This window comes from Panulirus ornatus, chromosome 73 (assembly GCF_036320965.1).
Source record: "Panulirus ornatus isolate Po-2019 chromosome 73, ASM3632096v1, whole genome shotgun sequence".
NCBI classification, from domain to species: domain Eukaryota; kingdom Metazoa; phylum Arthropoda; class Malacostraca; order Decapoda; family Palinuridae; genus Panulirus; species Panulirus ornatus.
In genome coordinates this window covers 4,203,413-4,228,168 of record NC_092296.1, presented here as the reverse complement: position 1 = coordinate 4,228,168, position 24,756 = coordinate 4,203,413, and the positions used below count along the sequence as shown (strand labels likewise).

Below are 24,756 nucleotides of genomic sequence, written 5' to 3'. Positions count from 1 at the left end.
CTTAAATTTTCATTCACTCACAAATACACAGCTCCTTTGTAAGAGTCCTAAACTTTCAGAAGTTTTCTATGCACAAAATGTAGAATTAGAACTTCCTACAAACCTGTATGATTCATATTACCATATGCCTTTTCTAAATCCATAAATGCTGCATTTACTTTCTTCTCAATAATTTTCTCTATTAACAAGGAAAAAAAAATCTGAATCTACAACTCTCTCTTTTCTACATAAACCCAGTGCAGACACTTATTATTAAATAATTCAGTTCTTACACAATTTACATAATGTTATGCTCTGGTTTCAAGCTAGGTAAGGCCAAATCTCAGGCAGATTTCTGAAATGTTTCACAACTTACTCTCATTTCAATGTGCAACATCATCAGTGCTATGCATAAGGTCAGGTCGCACCTCACCAACACTATGTGTGTGAGAGGAATGAAGAATCTCAAAGGATAAACAATTCTATTATAGCTAAGGTAGTCAAAAAGAAAAAAGTTCTATGGAATGTGAAAGAAGAATAAATTTAACTCCTTAGTTATGCATATATATGAATAATTCCAAAGGCATAAATACATATTTTCATGTACACAACACAATTCATGCATCAACTAACAGCTCTCATGATTACCTGATATGACATCAACCATTTCACTCCAAATGGTTGTTAATCCTCTAAATGGACCACATGCAACTGAGGGTTTTATTTCAGCAATAGAATAGCCAACTGGAACAATAGTAACAATGAAGGACACTAGGAGAATACTGATGAAAAGGGCATTGGAGCGAGATGTACGGTACAGCTGAGATGATTGACTGCTATTCACTGTGCAGTCAAAATATTTAATGTAGAACACAAAGACTGAAATAGAAAAGACAATCATCAGAAGAACACATCTTCAAACAGTAAAGAAATGGTGACATGATTAATATTATACATCACTAAAATCATAAAACAGTCAACTGAGGATATGAATCTTAATATGAAACACAACAAAATGTAACATTACAACCACAGTATCAGGTACAGAAAACTGAATTTCAACAACACCACATCTACATTGGCAAAAAGTGCTAGTGCGAATAAGTTATGAGGAATGACAAAACAATGTTGCTAATATGAAGAGCATATGAGTATCTCAAGAGAGGCACTTGACCATCAGTATCAAAAAAAAAAAAACTTACACAGGATAAAAACATGAGCTTTCTTTTACTGACACTAATGGACCTCCATGGTATAGATTAAGATTTCTGACTGATACATTAATAGGCCACCTGGAGTCAAGCCAGCATAGGTTCAAGTCCTGATTGTGGCAGCCAGTCCACAGTCCACCCAGATGTTTATCCTTCCCTTGGGGATGACTGATAAACTAGGTACCTGGCTCAGACTAAAGAATATGTACATACATATGGCATTTATGAGATGGATCTTATTTGGGAATTTATTTGTCTTTGCTGTCTTTGAAAAAAAAAAAAGTTCAGGTGCACCATTCAGCCCTTAACCAAATAAGCTTCAGATCTGTAAGAATAATAAAGAAAAGGCCATACTTTTTATCACAGTACATGACAAGGACTATAACTTGTAAATCTTTAAACTGATCAAACACTATCTATTAATTTACAGATGTGTCTCATGGACATCTGCAAGAAATACTTCAGAGGGGTGCAAAGGTGACAAAATGATATTAGATAAAAATAGGGAAATGATAAAAATTACTCAACAGATAATTTATTTTTGTTTTATACACTTCATAAGAAATAACTAACTACTTCGTTATCAGAAAATTGCAACTGCATGTTTCTAGTTTTTTCTAAATTCATCAGTCACATTTTAAATCAATCTGTGCTTATTCTCAGTTAGTCTATGCTTAATGAATACTCATCATAGTAAGTCCAGATTAGAGATCACCTGCCACCTGTGCTGTTAGCCATATCTTTGCTCTTCTCTTCTCAGTACACTTTTCACTGAGCTAAATGATTTTTCTACAATGCAGGTTGTTACTGGCAATTTCAAAGCAAAAAATATTGCTTGCTGAATGGAAGGAAGAAGGTCAGCATGCTTAAGCAACTCAAGTCCATTTTCAAAACCATAAAGTATTCCCTTCACCTTCTTTGACTACATGTCAAGGCAGGAGACAGCTTCAACTCCCAAGCTTTCATTTTCATACAATTCATAGATCTTAGCTATCTAATTTTTGAATTATGTACATCCAATTTGTGCCATTTATACTGAGTGAAGACAGGAAAAAAAGAGAAATTTTGCTTGTTTTATGCAGTAACCTGCCTTTCCAGCACTGAAATAACCAAATCCAAGCTTCACACATACAAACTGATTGATAAAACTATTCCTCCCAAAACTATTCATCCAATGTTGGGGAATTTTCCTTTCACACTGCAGGCTCCAGTCATGAACAAAAGTCTACATCAAGGCTCAGCCCTATTTGAAATATAGAAATGATTATGAAAGAAAAAAAAAGGAGACAAAGGAAAGTAATTAAGAATTTTGGAGGAAGTGAAAAACTCTTTTAAAATGTGCCAGGTCATAAGAATTGGGAAAGCTACGAGAGGGTAGAGAGTTTCCTAGGGTTTGAGGTGCTGGAAAATAAAGTTTTCAAAACACTTAAATATTCAAAAAAAATATTTCCTTGAGTTGCACTTCTGCCTTTTCTCTGTATTCATGGAACACACTTCAGAAGCACTGAAATTAATCATACCCTTTCTTTAGGTTAAGTTTAACAACTTGCAGAAATTGTGTTACAGATTCCAGCTTCACCAAATAGCTTGTAAATTTTTTTTTTTTTTTTTTTTTTTTTTCATACTATTCGCCATTTCCTGCAATAGCGAGGTAGCGTTAAGAACAGAGGACTGGGCCTTTGAGGGAATACCCTCACCTGGCCCCCTTCTCTGTTCCTTCTTTTGGAAAAAAAAAAAAAAAAAAAAAAAATATTATCATATAAAATAAAGAAGTCATTGTACTCAAAGTACATAGCAATGATACGCATTCTGGCATGTCAAACTGAAAGTTGTAGTGGCTATTTTGCAAAACTGATCAAAAAGTTTTTAAATCTGGTGGAGAAAATTCTGATACTGTTGCATGTTAGCTTTGATTGTACCAGATGAATTAAGTACTACAGGTACAGCACTGAAGTCGATCACGACCAGATCAAGCGCAGTGCACTGGACAAAATCAGTTTTGAATAACTGTTTTTACTTTAGCCCACAAAACACATTTCTTTACTGCCACTGCAGAAAAACCATGGTATCCTTGATCATGTAGCTTAGATTTAAACCACACTTTGAGCTATGATCAAAACTTTATTAGCAATGGAAGTAACACACAATGCAGTTAAATTTGAAAACCAAGGAATCATTCTCACATATTACTTTCAGTATCAGGTGTCAAGAAAGCATAAACCAAACAATAACTGCCCCTTTCCAGACTGGTCAGCACTTTTATCAGCAATACTATAAAGCTGAATAGCTGATCAGAGAAACCATATCTTCCTTTATCTTGTCTTCACACTCACAGATTAGTTCATTTTACACAAGGACAAATGTACAGCAGAATTAGTAAGAGAATTTTCCAGTGTTTCTGTAGCATTTCATCTGCTTCACTGCCAAACTTAAAGGCTTGGAACATTTCCAGTTGTGCTGCTTTTTCCCAGGTAAAGTAATGTTATTTGTGCTACAGATTAAAATGGTTAACAGTATAGGAAATAACTTCTGCTTCACAGAAATATCCAGCTGACACACAATGCTTATTTCTGGTTTGTTTCTAATGGCCTAAAACTTAGTTTCATTTAACTAGTGCATTTCAGGGTCAAGTGCTTGAACTATGATTTCTTGCAATTTTACAAAAATCTTTGTACTCTGTGAAGGGCACAATAATGAAGACTCCCTCCATCCTATGACAAAGAGAACTTGGAATAACTATGCATCATTGCATTGTGACTTAACCATTCTTGATGGAAACAGTACAGCTCCTTTGCATCCTTCTTAAAATCATAATTTACTGCGGGTGTCAATCTATCTACATCTCTGATGCCTGTTTCAACTGGAACTCCCTCTAGGGGGTGACCATAGATATAGAGTCTCTATAACTAGTGAACTCAATTGCTGCTTCTTAGCCTTTAGTGCACCACCCTTAACAGGCCACTAGTAGAGGGCAACTCTAATGTTTGCAGAGGCTCCTACATAAGTTCCTACTGACTATTTCTACCTAATGCTCCTACATAATGTTTCTAACTAATGCTCCTGCCTAGTACTTCTATCTATCACTCATACCATTTTGCCAAAACGCAGTGCTCACCAAAGGAAAATTTAGAATTACAAAGAATGAGCTGTGTGTGTTAAGTGTTAGGTATGAAAAAGAGAGATTGTATGTTTGTGGACAGAATGCCAGTGGTCCATGTGTGGGTGAGGCAGAAAGAGAAGACAGCTACCTGGGTCAGAGGAGTGCAGGCTAGACTATGTCATCACAAATACGCCGTGTTTAAGATCATAGGTTTCTAAATGAATTTACATGCAATACAATATCCTTAAGATCATCATCAGCACAACTACACTGATTGCATTTAACTTGCTGAGTTGAACATGAATTGGAGCTGGGTTTTTTTCCTACATTTCTTCCCTTCTTTCCGGGAACATTTAGTTCACTATTTCTAATTCATTCAATTTGTGCTTTGTAACAAACTTCTTGATGTCCATTTCTCAAAATTGATGTCTTTTTCAATACAAATACAATGAACAATGAGTATAGCTGCAACTAGGACAGATCCTTACATGCAATTGAATGTAAAAATATACAAATAGTATCAAAATAAAACCAAAATATTGATCAAAACTTACAGTGAAATTATGTTAAGACAACCCAGTAAAGTGATTATACTTAATCTATTTCATTTCAATACTAATGATAATGTTGTGATGGTATTTAATTTATGTTTTTAAAAGTAAATACCCATACCTAGTTTGATGCAGGTCACTGCTGGAAGTAAAGGCGAGTAGAACATTCCAAGCCAACAGAGTGTCTGGCCATATACAATATCCAACACATGCTTAGGAATTATAAACTCAATGTCTCCTATGGCTGCCCCAATACGGCTGCCCCGCATCAGCTTGTGGCCAATCACCTTGCGTGGTAAGTTGACTAGGAAGGTTGATATGAACATAATGATCAAATCCAAGATTGCCAGTTTGTAGAGCTGCTGACCAACATAGGTCTCCCAACATCTTGGCTGATCACACTCTTCACTGTAGGGACAATTGTACAGTGAGTAAATATAATTTCCTTTGTGCAAAAATACATCTGTCTTTGTAATAACACACATATACCTTCAGCCAATGTACTATTAATTTTCTGCTTTACCCAATTTTCTCTTAACTCCTCAAAGTTTATAAATAAAGCATTTTTTACTTTAGATTCCTACCATGACATTATGTCAACTTCTCATACATGAGATCAGGTCCTCTGCATTATGAGCTTCAAAGTAGACCACAAGGCGAAATCCTTTGCTGCAGATGTGTATATGATTACTACTTGTGTTTTACAAGGAGAGCTCTATATAGAGTCCTTTATGATCTACAAAGCTTTTGATAGCATGTCACATCTACATCAGAATTATAATAAGTATACTTAGCAAACTTCTATCTTCTGCCTTTCCTCTTTCACTCTGTCCACTTATATCCCACTTTTCCTCTTAATGGTCCACTCAAGTAAATGCTAATGGATACCCTCTTCATCCTCGTCAAAAGTGGTGTTCCTCATGGCTCTGCTCTACTTCCCATACTTTTTCTAATTTTAATCAAGGATCTTTCTTAAACAAAATGACCAAATGCAATTACATCTTGATAACTCAATCTTGCATTCCTCTAATACTTTCAAACCTATTCCAACTTCCCTTATTTCATCTATATATCATGTTACTGTGAGCACTATTGTACACTAATGCTGAGATAAGATTTTCCGATGAGGAAGACATAACCCAGTAAGTAAAGCTTATCACCTTTACAATAAAATTTCTTTCCATTTATCTTTATATAATTTTGGCCAGGAACTCTGGGCCTGAGCTAAACTATGGTACACCCATAAATCATCACATCAAAAGAGAAAAATCCACATGTCTGGACACTATGTAAATCTCACTTATGCTCTCCCACAACCAAAGGCTGGAAGGAAGAGATGTCAAAAGGAAACACTATAGATCTATATTGTCAATAAAGTTCTAAAACTCCTGGAGATCTAGAAATCTACCACGTAAGTGTAGAAGGTTAAGCTATCCCAAAGAAAATAATGATAAAACTCTCTACACATAGCTCCTGCCTCATGCATCCCAAACACATGACTTGACACATGATCTCAGGGCCTGTAACTGGATAAGTGGATTCCTCTAGATGGATGCTTTCCTATACAGGAAGGCTTGTCAAGACATGGCATAGTAAGATTTTGAGTCTATGCTCAAATTCCCACCAATGATTCAAGGATATAACATGGTCTCACCTTTCTAAGGTAAGACCCTATTGCAGCATCAATTCTTATAAGGTAGAGTATATTGATGGCAGCCGACATTTTGGCAGGAAAATCAAAATAAGTCCATACAATATAAATATGTCCATGGTCTGGCCATCACTGACAAGTTCAACTAATTAATATTAATCTTTATAATTTTCTCAGCATAAAATGGACAACATCCAAAATAGTGAGGTACCAGTATTATAATACCAGTTGTAACTGGCTTTGCACATTTAGGCATCAATTAACATTCTTCTGTCAACATCATTTCCAAAATTAAACTACCTAATCATTACATTTTATCAATCTAATAACATCATTATTCATATTGCCTCCACTTATTCTAATCCTAGACAGTATGTTACTCTCTTGAAGATTATGCTCAAGTGTACCCTCTTCTTCTGTAAAAGAAATCTTGTCCTACCTGCTCCTTCCATATTCCCACCTACTTTTAGTAACTTCCCTTAACCTAAGCATAAAAATATTCTTAAGCCTTTTCTTTCCATATGTATAAGATCATATGACTCTTTACTTTCAATCATATCACTTTATATTCCTAAAGTTTTCTTTCATCTCTTTTCAATAACTCCTCTTAAGAGTTCCTTTAGACAATACTTTCAATTAATATGTCTGATCCACATGAAAATAAATCTCAATCTGATTATCTCATCCTCAATACCAAAACTTCTAATAAGGGATATAACTGCCTTGATCTATTTCCCCTTGGATTTGCCCATTCCACACTCACTAATAAATCTTTTGTACTCATCATTATCTAAACTTTCTATTTTGTACTTATCATCATTACACTTTCTGTGTTTTATATCCACTGTCTGACCATATTTTCAAGTATCTCAACTTCAGCTTCTTTCCTTGAATTATCACAATCTATCCATATAGGTATACCAAGATATACCAATGATTATCTTTTGGGCAATGTTAAATTACTTCCATGTTTTACCTTGGTTTTCATATCCGAAGACTATCCAAAAAATGTACAATCAAACGATTATTTCATCCATACAGTACACAGTGACTATAACTCTAGCTGAGCATCAGTAGATTCTTATATCAAACATATTCATACTTTACATCATTTCTCTGATTCCTCTTTGAGATACTTCATCCAATCATTTGTTGTCCTCCCACAACTTCAAGGTTTTGCTAACATCAGCAATAAAGAGAGGGTGGATTCCTTTGGAGAGAAAAGTTCTTCAATGAGGCTGTGTTCAGTTTCAACACCTAATGAGGATAATTCAAAGAACTAATGTGACATTACACATCCTTCATGCTAACCCATCTTCATCTAGAACCACTTACCTTCCTCCCTTGCTCCTCAAACACAAGCCTTAATGTTCTGATAAAAACTCCTTACTAAATCTAATAACCTTCCATTTACCCTATAGGCCTGTAACACCTTGCAGAAAGCCTCTTTGTTAATCCTATCATACACTTTCTCCAGATCCATGGTTGACACATACAATTCATTCTCTTTCTCCAAGTACAAAAATATCATTATAAAAATGAGTGAGCTGTACGTACTTTATACAAAAGCCAGTCTCTGGGGTGGAACACTGACTGATGCGATGATAGATGGAAAAGAGGAGGATCACAAGTGAAGCCAATCGCAGAAACACAGTGCGGACAAGTGTCAGCACCAAGATGAAGTTAGGTGTGTAATGCTCAACTTCCACAAGAATCCTAGGGGGGAAAAAAATATCGAGAACAGACAATAAAAAGACAACACATAAAGAACCCTTTGTTTCATCACTTTCAGAATAGCCTTTGAAATAGTTTAAAGTAACAAGACAGAAATGCAGTTGCTTTGCCAAAAAAATAATCATGAAAAAGTATTTTTCTTATAACAAAAAAAAATCATGATACTCCTTATAAAGGAATGAGTATTGTGACATAATTTGCATGAGCTGACATTGCTTCAGCAAAAATAATAGACAAAAATACTTCTGGAGTGATTTCTTTTCCACTGCCAAATGAATGCCTTAATAAAACAATTTGAAAAACAAATTCACTGAGTTGGAAAGGAGTTAAGGGGTTAATGACAGTCCAGAGAAAAAGATTAGATCAGGCTTCCAAGAAACAAACCTTCATGGTATTATACCTAAGTGTATTCAGGACAAGTTCTGAAGAAATCTAGCAGAAAGTTTTGCTGAATGACCAAAAAGAGATGGTTGACCACTTCTTCATTACTATAAAGCAACAGTTCTGGTAGCTGAACTACGATATTTACAATTTTCTATCCTATCTCCCTAACTATCATCATTAAAAAAAATTTCATTTTCAATGGGGGATCAGTATATATAGCCTCTGCAACATTACTGCCACATTCACAATTTTAGATGATCAAATAAACAAAAGTTAAGAGATGAAATGCAGAGGAACTTTTGCTGATAACAGACAGAACTCTAGGAGAATATAGAGTTTGGGAAATAAAGAATACGCATATCAAGAAACCAACTGCAACATCTTTACATTAATGTAATAAACTTAGCAAGAATGGAGAGAAAGGCTCTAAAACATTTAAGTAAAAGTTAAAATAGAATCAAGCGACTGATCATGGTAATAAAAACTGAAACTGTCATACGAATGCGGAGATGAAGGTTGCATGAGATATCTTTAGGATAAAGTCCCAACTCTATAAACAAAAAGAATGTAGAGGCATGAAACAGGTAGTCAGTTAGTAAATCATCTGCAGCTGCAACAGTTTTTAATAAGACTTACCTGAGTATGATAGGGATGATGATATTGAGTGTGACAATGACTGCAGAAGGGAGATATTCATAGAAAAGTATCTTGAGTGTTTCCTCTTCATCCTGTAAAGCAAACAATGAATTCTTAAAATTTGTGATTCAAAGGCATATGAACAAGTCCTCATCTAGATAAAAATGTACATTTCTCTAATGCTGCATAGGTGTAATGAAGCAATTTACTCATACAGATTTGTGTTGAATATTTACATATTTCATGCATTAAGTAAAAAAAAAGGCTGAAGGCTACAGAATATGGGTTGGTCTGAGTAAACTAAAGAATTAGTAAGGAAAATAAAAGCTCCTATCACCACTTAACCATGAATTCTATGATCCAAAGACAGCTACATCCCTTTAATATTTAGAAAACATTCAGTTGAAAACAAAGCCTGTATCTATAGCCTAAACACTAATGAGATGGGATGAGAAGGAAGCTAAGATGAGCAATGAAAGTATTAGAAAAGGCAAAGCAGGTTAATAGATCAAAATCCATATAAGATGCAAAGATATGATGATGTCTCTCTTTTAACTGGTCTCTCTGCCCCGCTAATCCTAGTAACCTTCCTTTCATTCACATTTCACATTTCTCAACTTTCTCCTTCCACACACTCTCCCAAAGTTAGACACCAACTTCTGCAGTTTCTTACTCAAATCAGTCATCAGCACTGTGCCACCAACAAAAACAACTGACTTACCTCTCAAGCACTCTTACCAACAACAGACTGCACATCTGACCCTTCTCCAAGACTGTTACATTTACCTCCCTTACCACCACACCCATACACAAATCAAAGAGCCATGGTGACATAAAACACTCTTGCTACAAATTCCTCTTCACCTAGAACCATTCATCCTCCTCTCTACCTACTCACACATACACATTACTCTGTTAGTTAAAACTCCTCACTTCTTCCTAAACTATGATGTAAGGAAGATCTTTTATGGTAAAGGAATGTTGGATTAATGGAACAGAATGAGAAAAGATGTGGTTAATGCAGCCATCAAAAAATAAATTTATGAATTTGTATGATAGAAGAGAATGTCTGGCAGATAGAATCCTAAGAGCATAAAACTCCCTGTCCACTACACATAGGTAATTACAAAATATGAGGGTATCAGAATATTGTAGCTTATTCTTTTTTGTACATGAAAAATCTAAATTAAGTAATCTGTTCACTATCAAAATAAGTAATGGTCAAATCACTGAACTGGTGTTAACTCAAACTTAACTAGTGAAATATGAAAGGTGAGGCTTTGCCAGTTGGTCAAATTACTTCAAGATCACCTCCAGATCTTCAGATATCTCTCAGTACAATGTGCACAACTTAAGCATTAGATGTTCAGGAAAGGCAAGTTAGACAAATTTCCATACTCAGTCATCATTATGTGTACTCTATAAAAGCTTAGGATAAGAAGGAACTGAACTCTTCAGCAATGTGGTATGAGACTTTCCACAACTTAATGGGCACAGAGCCTGAGGTGAAGTATAACTATCTACTGGCATACTTTACTTTGACTGCAGTTTTTATGTACTATTTTCACAACTAATTACTCATATTTCATCAACTGTGATTAAGCATGGGCCACACTAATATGGCTTTAGGGATTTTCTTTGTAATTTTATTTTTACTCAGGATGAAAGCTGGAGGAGATTTATAAGCATGTGTCAACTCACCATCATGCTCAAGCAGACCCATTAACAGAAGAAAGAAGGCCTACTGTAGAAGCATTTTCATATTTGCTGACTTCTTTATTTTCCTAAGTACAGCATCATCGGTATGAATGAGCAATCCCAACTACTCCTCTACCTAAGAATTTTTCAGAAAGTGGTTAATGACTTACCTCTAAGTTGCTCTTCAAACTTCTCAGTTGGCTAAAGGCAAAAGAGGTGCTGTAGAAGATGGCAATGAAAGAAGCAGAGAGCAAGAACAACACCACCATGTTAACTATGAGACGTATAAAGTACAATCGACACCTGTGGAAAGGATTCTTCAATGATGTATGATATCTCAGATGAAAAAGTACTACTTTCATCAAATAACAATAAAAATCACTGATTTTCTCTACTCTGTATCACTTTTACCTTTGAATCACAAATTCTCTCATCAATTATCATTATCAGCAAGGTATACGGATGTAATCATCATTATCAGTATGGTGTATGCAGACTGTGCCACCTTCTCCATGAACACCTTTATGTACATACAAAGAACCTTCTGCATCAATGATATATCCTAAGGACTAAGGCTACTTTTCCTCTTATCCTTATTTCCTTCAACCTTTACCCCTAAAATTCAAAATTTGCACACTATAATGCCTATACTTCTTACCTTTCTCTTTTTGTTCTTTGTTCCTTTTCATCGTTATATCTTTCTGTTTCCAAATGGTTACAGAGCTCATTGTATATGGCTTTCTTTTTGATAGAAGCAGCTTTGTTGTTCTCAATGCAGTAGTCCCAACCACCAAATATTAAGTTGCAGTACTGAAGAAAAATAAAGAAAAACAAAAACATTGAAATATACATTCACAGAACAATACTTTGGACGATAATGATGATATACAAAGCACTGTACAGCAATGGAAATGAGTGCAATAGTACCTCTAGAAAAATGCTTACATACTACTTTTAAAAGCTGGCCATATCATATATTAATAAGATTACACACATAAATTTCAACCAAAGTTATGAAATATCAAGTACAATATAAAATGAATCCCAGTCTTCATTCTGATCATGTTAAACTGACAAATCAATCAACAACATAAAAATCAAATGGGCATGCTCTTCACAGAGTCAATCCCTATGCCTGAGTTACGGGATATTTTATGTGTAGAGTTGAAATGAAAGAACAAGAGTTCTAAGTGGCAAAAATGGCACTTCAAATACTTGACTTGAACTTACATTGCCACAAGGGATTCAATGTTAAATCCTTTGAATATTTTTTGTCCTCTTCATTAAAGTAGTACTATGGAGAAGGCACATGCAATGGTTATAACTTTTTAGCTGTTAACATAAAGCACATAGTAGCTATGGAAGATATGAAATGTGCTTGTGCACAAGAAAAATGAGAGAGCCCTTCTTCCTTTTGGATAGTATGAAGCAAATTCCGATAATATCCTGAAAGAAGAAGAAATACATTATGCCCTGAGATTTGCAAAACCTTCTTTCTTCACTATCAGCTCCCTGTTATGTAGCAATTCTTTCCATGACCTAGTGGCTCAAAGTCTCTTCAGGTTAACTATGTGTGCTCACCACCATCTCCTCTATTTCTAAATGGCCTTGTCATGGATCCAAAGCCATACTGTGTCCATGCAAATACCTAAAGCTCATTCCCATTAAATCCCATAACCACAATGCTAGAAATAAAAGTAAAATGGGAGACTTCCTCACTGTCCTCACCAGTAAGAAGAATGAGCTTTTCATGCATTCAAAACTTTTTTCTTCCCAACAGGATTCGGCTGGTACGCAAATATAAATAAGATCCTACACAATCCTGACAGTATTAGGGAAATGTCAAACTAGTATTGAAAAGAAGTGGCAAGCAGCGGTTTATGTAGATGTGCTTATCTACCTTAACAATACATAAACAGCTGATTTGTCTATCAAGAATGAAGTAACTCAAAAAACCTGTTAAACTGTTTAAGACTAAAATGTCAAAAGCAATCCCTTGAGATGAAATTTCTTAAATCAAAGGAAAGTAAACACAAATCTTGGAGAGAGGGGCAAGTATGAAGTCTGTGGGGAATAAAAGGGTCTGGGAGGTGAGTCAGTTGTTATTTACTGATGATACGGCACTGGCTGTAGATTCGAGTGAAAAACTGCAGAGGCAGGAGACTGAATTTGGAAGAAAGTATGAAAGGAGAAAATTGAGATTGAATGTGAATAAAAGCAAGGTTATTAGGTTCAGCAGGGTTGAGGCACAAGGTAGCTGGAGTGTAAGTTCAAATGGAGAAAAATTGGAGGAAGTGAAATGCTCTAGATATCTGGGAGTGGACATGGCAACGTACAGAACCATGGAAGCAGAAGTGAGTCATAGGGTGGGGGAAGGGGCAAAGGTTCTGGAAGCACCGAAGAACGTGTGGAAACAGAGAACATTATCTGGGAGGACAAAAATGGGAATGTTTGAAGGAATAGTAGTCACAACAATATTGTGGGGAAGCAAGATACAGGGTTGAGCAGAGAAAGGTGGATGTTTTGATAATGAAATGTTTGAGGACAATATGAGGTGTGAGGTGGTTTGATCCAGTAAGTAATGAAAGGGTAAGAGTGATGTGCGCCGCTTATAAAAAAGAGTGTAGCTGAGAGAGCAGACAATCAGACTACACGTCCAGAAGAATCCCAGTCACATAATATTCTAATAGTAATCTAAAAACAACTATCATATGCTAGCCAAGAATACACTATGAACTGAAACAAAAGTGGAAAATAAGCATGTGTATACCTGATAGAACTGTCCCTCCGATGATCTGAGACTCTCTCTCAGACCGCGAGCTGCTGCCCGCACCATAAGTACCAAGCTAAGGACCAGTGTCACCACTACTACTAGTAGGTACGCTAAAGGCAAATTATACTTCCAGCCCCGATTTTCATCTAAGATGAGTATGTGCCTTGGGTAAAACCCATAAAAAAGATATGACAGTTCTAGCTCTCCTGTTCCTTGCACACCATCTTGCACCATTTGAATGACAAATGGCCTATTAATATTTTGAGATTCTTTGACCACTCTCTCCTGGTATTCCTCATAGCAGCAGTTGGTCTCATTATTGTACAATGAGGATGTGTAATTGTCATAGTCCAGGATCTGATTGTCGTCTATACTGCAACTATCCTGTAGGACAGAAAAATGCAATGTGAAAAACTAAGAAATACACTTTAAACAGTATATAACAAAGCTTTGATATTCTGCTAAGAAAATCTACAATACTTGAGCTGATATATTCATAAGCAACCTTAAAACTGGCCCAAAAAGGTGAAAGTACCATGATCTAACTTCATCCACTGATAAGCCTTTTTGGTGCTAGAAGTGGAGATATTTGCTTTACATTACATCCATTTGATGCAGGAAGAGGGTTTACCTCACAGCTTCACAAAACCTTTTCCATTTATGGCAAGAGTACTCTTATGTCTTTGAAAGCCTTGCCACATCTCCATGCATGTTGCCATCTGTAAGCTACATCACATCTAGTGGATGTGCTTACATATGTTCAGGTGTCTGCTCGCTTAGTTAGTAACTCCATAATTTCAGGTTAATTTCACTGATGTACTAACATAGCTTTATCCCTGGGTATAGGGGAGAAAGAATACTTTCCACTTATTCCCTGCGTGTTGTAGAATTTCTTTGCAATGGCATTAAAACCTTCACATCAACACTAATCCATAACTAACCACCAATCACCAAATACAGATAAAAAGCTTACTCCTAACTTACACTTAAGCAAATTGTACTTACACATCTTACAATCCCCAACAAATACAACGATGATAGATCACATTCACATCAATGACCTGCAAGCACTGATCATTAAACAAACCAGTCTTAACCAATGACTGCTGATGGGCCATGTAAGATATGGGACACCTCTGGCAGTTAACTATGAGGAAATGCATAAGGTCTGAGGCATTCAAAAATCATGCAAAAGGTAATTAGCAAAGCAGTGAATAAACAAACAGTTACTTGCAACTCTGACAATGTTTCCATATCCTTTTTATCTATGTACCTATATCTCTGACACGCATTCCCTCCATGAACTCCCATTAAGAGGAATACCATGGCAAAAGAGTCTCCACTTATCTCTGTCCTTACATCACATCCTTTGCCCATATATTTTGAAAATAGCTCAGTAACCATCAAAATGCCATAGAGGATAGTACATCAACTTTACAGTGTCCAGGCATAAAAATAAAGGTAAAGATAGAGGTATTGGTCAATCAACATCTTGCATACTTTCTTGAGGTTATTATCATACTTTTCCCAGATATAAATAGGCCTAATCATGGTATCATTGTTCTTTGTTCACATGCAAAATAATACTTTTGGGTTCTTTTCCATTATGTTAATTATTTTCTCTTTATTCACCCTTTCTTCTCTTCCATGTTGTATCATTACTTTCTTGTCAGTATTTCTAATATTTCTTCAAATTCTTCTGTCCTCTCCTTCCTCCCTGCTTTTTCTCTTTTTCCATTCTTTTCTACTCATCCAATGTTTTTCTTTATCTCTAAGCATCTTTCTTTCTCTAACACATTATCATACCTTCAACTATTTTCAGTTTCATATATAACTTTTGCATTAGTACAGTATTCATATTTCAAGTCTTTCTAAAATCAATTCCATTTGTATCTTGTTCCATTTCATTAATCTTGTCAGAAAGAGTTAAGGTCATTAGCTCTCTTAATGTCAGTCTCTGCTAAATGATATTCATCTTTATCTATTTCGATTGAGTAAGTAGTAGTTACTACCACTGTCATGATAAGGAATATTAGCTTTACTTATTTGCATGTCCTGCACTATCAACTGAGCTTGAGGTACCTACTTTTGCCTGAGAGGTAAGCTCAGTCCATACTTTTCCAACTACCTAGCATTAAAAAATAAGAGTTAGCTATGGGTCTTTAACCACTACCTTTGAATAAAAAAATTAAGGGTCAGATCAATGAAAATGAACCTCAGCTACATTTACCCTGGAAATATCATAATGCATACATGGACACAACTTCCACAACCATATACTCACCTTTGGATGTTTTAAAAGAATCTGTGGCACAAGTATGAAGACAGCTAACAACCCACAAGTGAAGAGGTTCAGGTACAGTAGCCACTTAATAAAGGTGAAAAAAGCCACAAGGCCCGTGCCAAAATTTCCTTCAACATATCGCAAACTCCAATGCCATAGTTCTACTTTAGAGATGATTTCTCGTAATTTACTCTTTGCCTGTGAAGAGATATCCATATTCTTAAATCTGTATGGAGTGCACTATGAAATCTCAAGAAAATAAAAACTGAGTCTATCACACATCAATGAAAATCAAACACTGAAAAGGATGCAAAATCTATGTAACAGTTTAGAATGTATAAAACTAAACATGTACATAATTAATATTAGTAAAACAATGGAAGTATGTACACATATAAAGAGGAAGGAATCAGCAAAGGATAATACACCCCAAACCATGGTAAGATAGCCATGAAATAAGTGTTCATGAGAGACAGAAGACACAAATTACAGTAAAAAACTCACCAGTCTGGTTATTCCACTTGAAATCATATATAGATTAACTAGAGAAGGCTATTAAGAGCAACAAAAAAACATATCTGAAACAAGGGGAATAGAGTTATAGGGAAAGAACACTGTAAACTGATGTTAATGAAACAGAAAAGGAAAAGCGGAGAAATGATTATGACCTTAAAGATTCTGATGAAGTGAATATTGAACAGCCTTTCAAAAATACCATTAACCACTAGAGAGCACACAAAGATACTTCACAAGAAATGAGTTTGCAAAGATGTAAAGAAGTTTCTTCTGTGGTAACAGAGTGATGATTGAACAGAATATAATAAGGGAAGAAACAGTGTATATAGAAAGTGTTATAGTGTAAAAAAACAAAATATATAACAGTAAATAGTTTAATAGATCATGCTCCATTGGTTTACACTTTCCCTAAGCTATAAACATATGTCATTATTCAAAGTCACATACACAGAGACCTTCATGAAGATCTAGTCTTCATTTCAAACCATCCTCTTCTGAAGGCAGCATCCTAAAAGTGATACAAGTAGCCATGGTGACATCACACACCCATGACACAGGCCCAACTTAACCTGGAATCACTTACCCTCTTCCTTTCTTATTCACAGAAATGCCTTACTCTCCTGACAGAAATTCCTCCCTGCATTTAAAAGATATTAAACAAAAGTATATAAGAGCCCATAAATGAAGATGGAGAGGTTATCAAACTCATTACTGTATGAAATTAGAAATCAACATGGGACAAATACTTTTTCACTTTCTCCAAAATTCATAAATACTTTCCCTTGAATATGTACATGTATATTTATGTCTGTGCATGTGTATGGATATGTATGTAAAAGTGTACATGTTGATATGTATATGTACAAGTATGGGCATTTATATATATATATATATATATATATATATATATATATATATATATATATATATATATACATACATATATATTTTGCTTTGTTGCTGTCTCCCGCGTTAGCGTGGTAGCACAAGGAAACAGACGAAAGAATGGCCCAACCCACCCACATACATATGTATATACATACACGTCCACACGTGCAAAAATATATACCTATACATCTAAATGTATACATATATATATACACACACAGACATATACATATATACAAATGTTCATAATGCATACTGTCTGCCTTTATTCATTCCCATCGCTACCTCGCCACACATGAAATAACAACCCCCTCCCCCCTCATGTGTGCGAGGTAGTGCTAGGAAAAGACAACAAAGGCCCCATTCATTCACAACCAGTCTCTAGCTGTCATGTGATAATGCACCAAAACCACAGCTCCCTTTCCACATCCAGGCCCCACAGAACTTTCCATGGTTTACCCCAGACACTTCACATGCCCTGGTTCAATCCATTGACAGCATGTCGACCCCGGTATACCACATCGTTCCAATTCACTGTAGTCCTTGCACGCCTTTCACCCTCCTGCATGTTCAGGCCCCAATCACTTAAAATCTTTTTCACTCCATCTCTCTACCTCCAATTTGGTCTCCCACTTCTCCTCATTCCCTCCACCTCTGACACATATATCCTCTTGGTCAATCTTTCCTCACTCATTCTCTCCATGTGACCAAACCATTTCAAAACACCCTCTTCTGCTCTCTCAACCACACTCTTTTTATTACCACACATCTCTCTTACCCTACTATTACTTACTCGATCAAACCACCTCACACCACATATTGTCCTCAAACATCTCATTTCCAGCACATCCACCCTCCTGCGCACAACTCTATCCATAGCCCATGCCTCGCAACCATACAACATTGTTGGAACCACTATTCCTTCAAACATACCCATTTTTGCTTTCCGAGTGTATGGGTTGTTCTTTGTCTGTTTCCTGGCGCCACCTCACTGGTGCAGGAAATGGAGAGCAAGGCTGATAATTATAAAGTTTACACAGAAGCAGAGAAAACAGTATAGATAATCAACTAGATAAGTGGTTTGTATTATGCATTAGCCCACCCTAATGGCTTCTTTCTTTTCTAATCCTCTCCATATGACTGAACTATTTCAACACATCCTCAAAATCAGACTGCACTAACAACCACACTTCTCTCCTTCATTGTCATTCCTTATATAATCAACCCACGTTATACCACATATTTCTTCACACATTCTCCATTCTCCTCTTTTTGTTTGCATTCAGGGCCCAAGACCCACATCCAGAAAATAGTGTCAGAACTACCTTACCTTCAGATATATACATCTTTTGCTCTGTAAGACATTGATCTTAACTTCCTTAATGCACCAAGGTCCTTGCCCCCTTCTCCTACCCTTAGACTTACTTCAGCCTCCATGATTCCATCAGCTGTCACATCCACTCTCAGGTTTCTACAGCACTTGACTTCCTCCTCATTTTCCCCATTCAAACTTACACTTAACCATCCTGCTTCACCTCATTATCTTACTCTCTTTTCAAAGTCTACCACCAGAGGTGTGGCATCTGCAAACACCAGCTAATCATTAATACCTCCAATATGGACTCCCGCTCCCAGCATACTGATGACCTAGCCATTGCTCTATGACCCTTGCATTAAAATCCCTCATCATCCTATTCAGAAAGAAACAAAGCAATCTTGATAACATCAATTGAAGCAGACCAGACCCACCTTCAAATACCATTCTTCCTTTTCCTTTCCCACTCATACATATAGTTTTCTTTACATCTAATAATTCCATTTAAATCAAGTATTTGTATCACCTTCCACAAGGGCTCTTTTATCAACTCTGTTTCATACAACTCACTCTCTTTCTCCAGTTATTTCTCAAACAAATTCTTCAAAGCAAACACCTGATCTAAACACCTTCTACCTCTCTTGTGGCCACATTGTTCTTCCCAATTCAAATGTTCTCTTCATGCCACTACTTTATCACCATCCTTCAATACACATTACTAAGTATACTCAAAAAGACTTATGCCCTTAAAATTTGAGTTTTGTTCTCCTTGCCTTTAAGCAAGGGCACTATAAAGGCACATACATTCAATTATATAAATATCTTTTAAGAAAAACCACTAAAATACAGATCCAGTTATCATATAACTTGCGCATCTATACCTGAGATAAAAATTTTCGTCTTGAGAGTTTCAGGGCAGCTAGCCCACGCGTTCGGAGTGTTGGAGCTGACTGGAGCTGTCGCTTAAGTTTACGTTTTTCCTCCATGGGAACAGCATGAGCTCGAATTTGCTGAAGCTTTTCCCATGTCTCTTCCTCATCCACTCCTAAAAAATGTGTAATGTCATTTGAGGACAACTTTAAAATATCTTCTTTTCACCTTCCCTTTCTCCAGGGCATATTCTATTATCTTTTACCTTCTTTCAAATATTTACTTATGTAAAAGGAACAGAGAAGGAGGCCAAGTGAGGATATTTCCTCTAAGGATCAGTCCTCTGTTCTTAACACTACCTTGTAAATGTGGGAAATGGCAAATATGTATGAAAAAAAATCAGGAAAACACAAACTATGGAAAGTTTTGATTTATCATGAATTCTGACATGGTCATGAGAGAAGAAGATATGACATACAGTGTATTATACACAGAACGACTTTTGCTTCAGAATGAAAGGATGGCAGCAGATAACTTACACTGGATGTGTTTATAAATACATTAATCTTTTATGATTCTTAAAAGAATGAATTTGCAGAAACAGATGGCAATTTGGGTGGTAGTGCATAGATGCTAAACTGCAAAAAAAGGAATTTACTTTTGAACATAACTGTGCATACTAGTTCTTAACCCTTAATCAAATCGTGATTTCATTCCATGCTTGTAATGTCTAAGTCATATGCAAAATGCATTAAATTAGAGAAAGAAATCCACATCAAAAGTAAACATAGTTTTTAAATCCACTCACACAGCATTAAGCCACCACTATCAGAGGAGGGATATGTTGTCACCAAAATATATTCTATAATCTATTCATTTTAGTTCAAGACACCAATAAATTCATCACAGAAAAAGTTAAAACTTTTCAACCTTGAGTGAGATCTGGTAGAACTTCAAGGTATGTGTCTGACCCTCTTCTGCTGGTATGTACGAGAGTTGCCGTTGTTGTTGTTGGCTGGCATCTTCGACTCCTTTGCGAGGCTCTGCGACGAACTGTTCCTCTACCAATGGAATTGACTGAAAAGTGTCTGCTATTAGACTTATCATTCCAAAATCTAGCTGTAAGAATGTGGTATCAGTAGTGCTAATCAAAAGTAGAATAAAGAGGATTGTGGACAATGAAATGTCACAGATGAGATAGCATATTAAAAATTCTTATCATTATATATAAATTCATTTATTTATACATGTCTCCAGGCAGTTAGGTAACATCAGACTATATGGCCACGCACCATCCATAGACTGGATTACAGCAAATACCTTTTGTTATGGTGTACTGCAACTGCTAATTATTATATATGGGACAAGTATCACCATACATTTTGGTAAACAAAGAGCATTTCTCATCAAGAACAGACATTTCAGCTAAAAGTAACAATTACAGACAGAATAAGAACTGCTTATCATAAAACTTTAAGACAGATGGCAAGCTTATGTCAAGGGTGCCCATCAACAATACTAGATTTCATCTCTGATGCATAAGGGAGATTTTCTGATCAGAGCATATAAATTTTGTTATATCTGGCTAGTGAAAAGTCATTATGATTTTTGCAATTACTATGCTTTTCATGATCTTCAATTCGTAAAATATTCAACTGCACATTCTGTCTTTCAAACCACTCTTCACTGCTTGCAGTGTAGTCAAAACATTGCATACATAACAAGTATCACTAGAAATGGATTCATGAATAACCTTTCTGCCCTTAAAATAGATAGGACAGTAGTAAGTGCACACCCATACAGTATGATTTTACAGGATAATTTTCCTACTCATTGGAAAAAAATAAAAAATATATTGCAATTTCACTTTTCTCAAAAAATTAATTACACAACCATCCCCTTTGGTAAAACAATATAAGTTATGAATTAAAGTAACTATACAAACATATGTCAGTCAAATAAAGGTAAAATCATTAAATACACTAATCAAAAAGGCAGAAATTAACTACCTTCACACATTCTATGTACCTTATTTCAAAAAGAACAGTACAACCAAGGAACCCTTGTGAATAAATGAATATGGGATGGAGAAAATTTTATAAACATATAGGAAGAAGAGAATAAATCAACAAATAACATAAGAACTTTTAGCTGCCTGCTTGGAGATACATAAAACTGGCTCTGAGCTTATGATAAACATGTTTTCAAGCTAGACTTTATACGTGTCCTTTACTATGTATTTCTCTCCAATTCACTTGATTATCCTAAGCAAGACAGGATACCACCAACTATGCAAGTATGCAAAAAGAAAAATAATAATGACTCCAACAGGGCAGGGGAGAGAGATCCACTCAAAACCAAACAGAAATCACCCACTGAGCCATATTCTCTGCACCTTATCTGCTGTGTCACACTGCCAAAGTTCTGTACTCAATTGTTGTCATTCAATTTCAAAATGCAAATGCCACAATGGGAGGTGACCAAACCTCCACAGGGGAGAGCAGACCAGGCAACAGGTAAGGACAAGAGAGAATTTTAGCTTAAAAACATACTTTTAGGCTTAAATCCACTTTTATAACCTACTTATCTCTGAAAGAAAGATCTCCTTAGCAGTACAAGGTCAGATGTTATCAACACAAAGAAGAACAATTATCTCCAAGTACACATCTTATGACCACCAACTAGGAGACCTTTTGCTTGTTAATGTCTTAGCATAGCTTAATATCCCCATAGCAACATATCAGCATGATCAAATAAACCATCTTAGTACATATCTACTGCCAAAAGTCTTTGCAGACCCCTATAAACCTTGTTTTTTATGGTTTTGCAAAACATGCATTTTGAAAAGCCTTTAGCTGTGGTATACTTTCTCAAGTAGTGAAAGCTACAGCTAATCCCTAGATGGCTTATCTTAACAATTCCTTTCTCAAGCTGTGCATCCTCCAGCAATCAAAGTGTCTCTTTTCTACTAAGATTTTTGCCCATCGGTTTACCACAATGCATTATTCAGTCACAGCAATTTCCTGCTACTGGAAGACTAAACTATGCAAAGACATTACCAGCAGAAAGGTCTCTTATATGGTCATCTTAAGATGTGTAATACAGAGATATTTTCACTACTACTGACGATATCAGTAACTGTCCTGCTAAGAAGACCCTCCTAACATGTAGTATTCTTTACTTTGAGTCCTGCTAAGAAGACCCTCCTAACATGTAGCATTCTTTACTCTGAGTCCTGCTAAGAAGACCCTCCTAACATGTAGCATTCTTTACTTTGAGTCCTGCTAAGAAGACCCTCCTCACATGTAGTATTCTTTACTTTGAGTCCTGCTACGAAGACCCTCCTCACATGTAGTATTCTTTACTTTGAGTCCTGCTCAGAAGACCCTCCTCACATGTAGCATTCTTTACTTTGAGTCTTGCTAAGAAGACCCTCCTCACATGTAGCATTCTTTACTTTGACTAAATAGTGCAGTCAAGAGGTAATCAGCTTGAAAAATCAGCTTTTAGCTTAAAAGTACGTTTGTAAGTTTGATTTCTCCTATGCCCTCATCAACTGCCTTGTCCACCTTACCCTTGAAGGTTCCCTTACCTTCCAATATGACCTCTGTTGTATGTAAATGAATGATATGATAAATGAAGACAGATCTTAAGCAGTGTCATGCAGATGATAATGTGCAGAGAATATGGCTTGGTGTGATTTCTAAATGTTTTGAACAGATCTCTACACTATCCTTTTGGAGATTTCCCTCTCACTCACAAGTAACAATTATGCCCTCCTCACTGTCACTGCTATCATCGTGCACTGTCTGTTTAAAAGTTGTTTCCCTTTTAGTACTCATCTAGGACTTCTGTCTTGCTTGCTGAGAGCACAAGTTGTAATTAAATCAAATAATCCCAGAACCTCCTTTATGGGGCTCCTCCAATTTTAAAGCTGCACTTCCATCAGTACCAAAGAAATTCCAGGTTTCTGTGGAGTGAGAAGTTCCACAACAAGGTTGTAATCCTTTTCATCCATTGAAAATGATAAATCATCTCAAAAGGAGACTTTTCACTCATGGTGTACCCATGTGCAAATGCAGTCCCTAACAGTACAGCAAAGTAAAATGTTAATATGATCACAGAACCTTTACATCCAGCTAAAATATAAATATTTTCTAATTCATGCTTCAATTAATAAATGGTTGTCCATAAGTCTTGGCACTTCCATAATTTGACTTTCCACAAACTTTGGGGATCACTTTGGTTCACACATAGTATTGATGCACATTCCCTGCAATAAAAAATCAGGCAATTAGTATTTGATACTTTAGTTCCAATAGATGACTTTGGCATTTCAAAAATATAATAAAAAACGAACATCACGGTAATATATATGTAGTACAGTAAGCAGTAAGGTATTTTGTTTGCATCTACCAGTTCCAAAAATTTCCCAATCCTCAGATGAATCAGCAAACGTCCTTCATATACACAATTAAGGCCCTCACATTTCTCAACAGAATATTTGGACATCTACTGTGGTCAACTGAACTTTCATTGATATATTTGCTTTAAGAACAAAAATTTACAGCCATTCCAAATCAGAATATAAGAACACAGGCTGTGTAAGACTAAGCCTATAGCCCAAGGACACCAGGGAGGCCTGTGTGTTATGTATGGTAAATGATGGTCTGAAGCAAGAATGGAACTGTTGTGTACCATATGGAAGTATTTGTGGACATGCTAATGGCCCAGGACTGACAGAAAGAGTGCAGTTCAGGGGGGGAAAAAAATGGCAAGGAAGGGAATCAGTGAACCCTCTCCCTCATTACCCTCCCCCCAACCCCCTTTTTCTTCCCACTATCGGGGAAAACCCAAAGGAACTATCAAGGTCCATATTGCATTTGTGATGTTCCTTCATAATTTAGTGCAGCTTATGGCATCTCATTCAACTACGGCTGCATTATTTCCAACTTTGAATCACTCATGAAACAAGTCTCACACAAGCCTCTATCCTGAAGTCATTTTTCCCACTATCATAAAATTAACTTACTAAACCACAGCAAAGGGTATGACGTTAAGCCTACCAACATGACTTCCAAGACAGGCTCTTACCGCAGCCTTGATAATATCCTTTCTGAAACTGACCAACACCATCTCAAGATCTACATAACCATTTAATCAGTG

General features: G+C 36.1%; 1 protein-coding gene across 3 annotated transcripts in view; it reads right to left on the bottom strand.

Moving 5' to 3' along the window:
• LOC139748240 (transmembrane channel-like protein 7) overlaps positions 1–24,756 on the bottom strand; it is a 60,917-nt gene that overhangs the window by 5,021 nt on the left and 31,140 nt on the right. For 2 of the 3 annotated variants that reach the window (XM_071661117.1, XM_071661116.1), the window contains 10 exons: positions 20,521–20,667; positions 19,602–19,765; positions 16,002–16,199; positions 13,715–14,101; positions 11,603–11,754; positions 11,115–11,247; positions 9,247–9,338; positions 8,050–8,208; positions 4,963–5,249; positions 628–858 (listed from right to left, as the gene is read on the bottom strand). In XM_071661117.1, the coding sequence (XP_071517218.1) occupies positions 628–858; positions 4,963–5,249; positions 8,050–8,208; positions 9,247–9,338; positions 11,115–11,247; positions 11,603–11,754; positions 13,715–14,101; positions 16,002–16,199; positions 19,602–19,765; positions 20,521–20,667 (1,950 nt within the window). Of the gene's footprint in view, positions 1–627; positions 859–4,962; positions 5,250–8,049; positions 8,209–9,246; positions 9,339–11,114; positions 11,248–11,602; positions 11,755–13,714; positions 14,102–16,001; positions 16,200–19,601; positions 19,766–20,520; positions 20,668–23,350; positions 23,864–24,756 lie in introns of all 3 variants that reach the window. The other variant, XM_071661118.1, reaches the window with a different exon arrangement.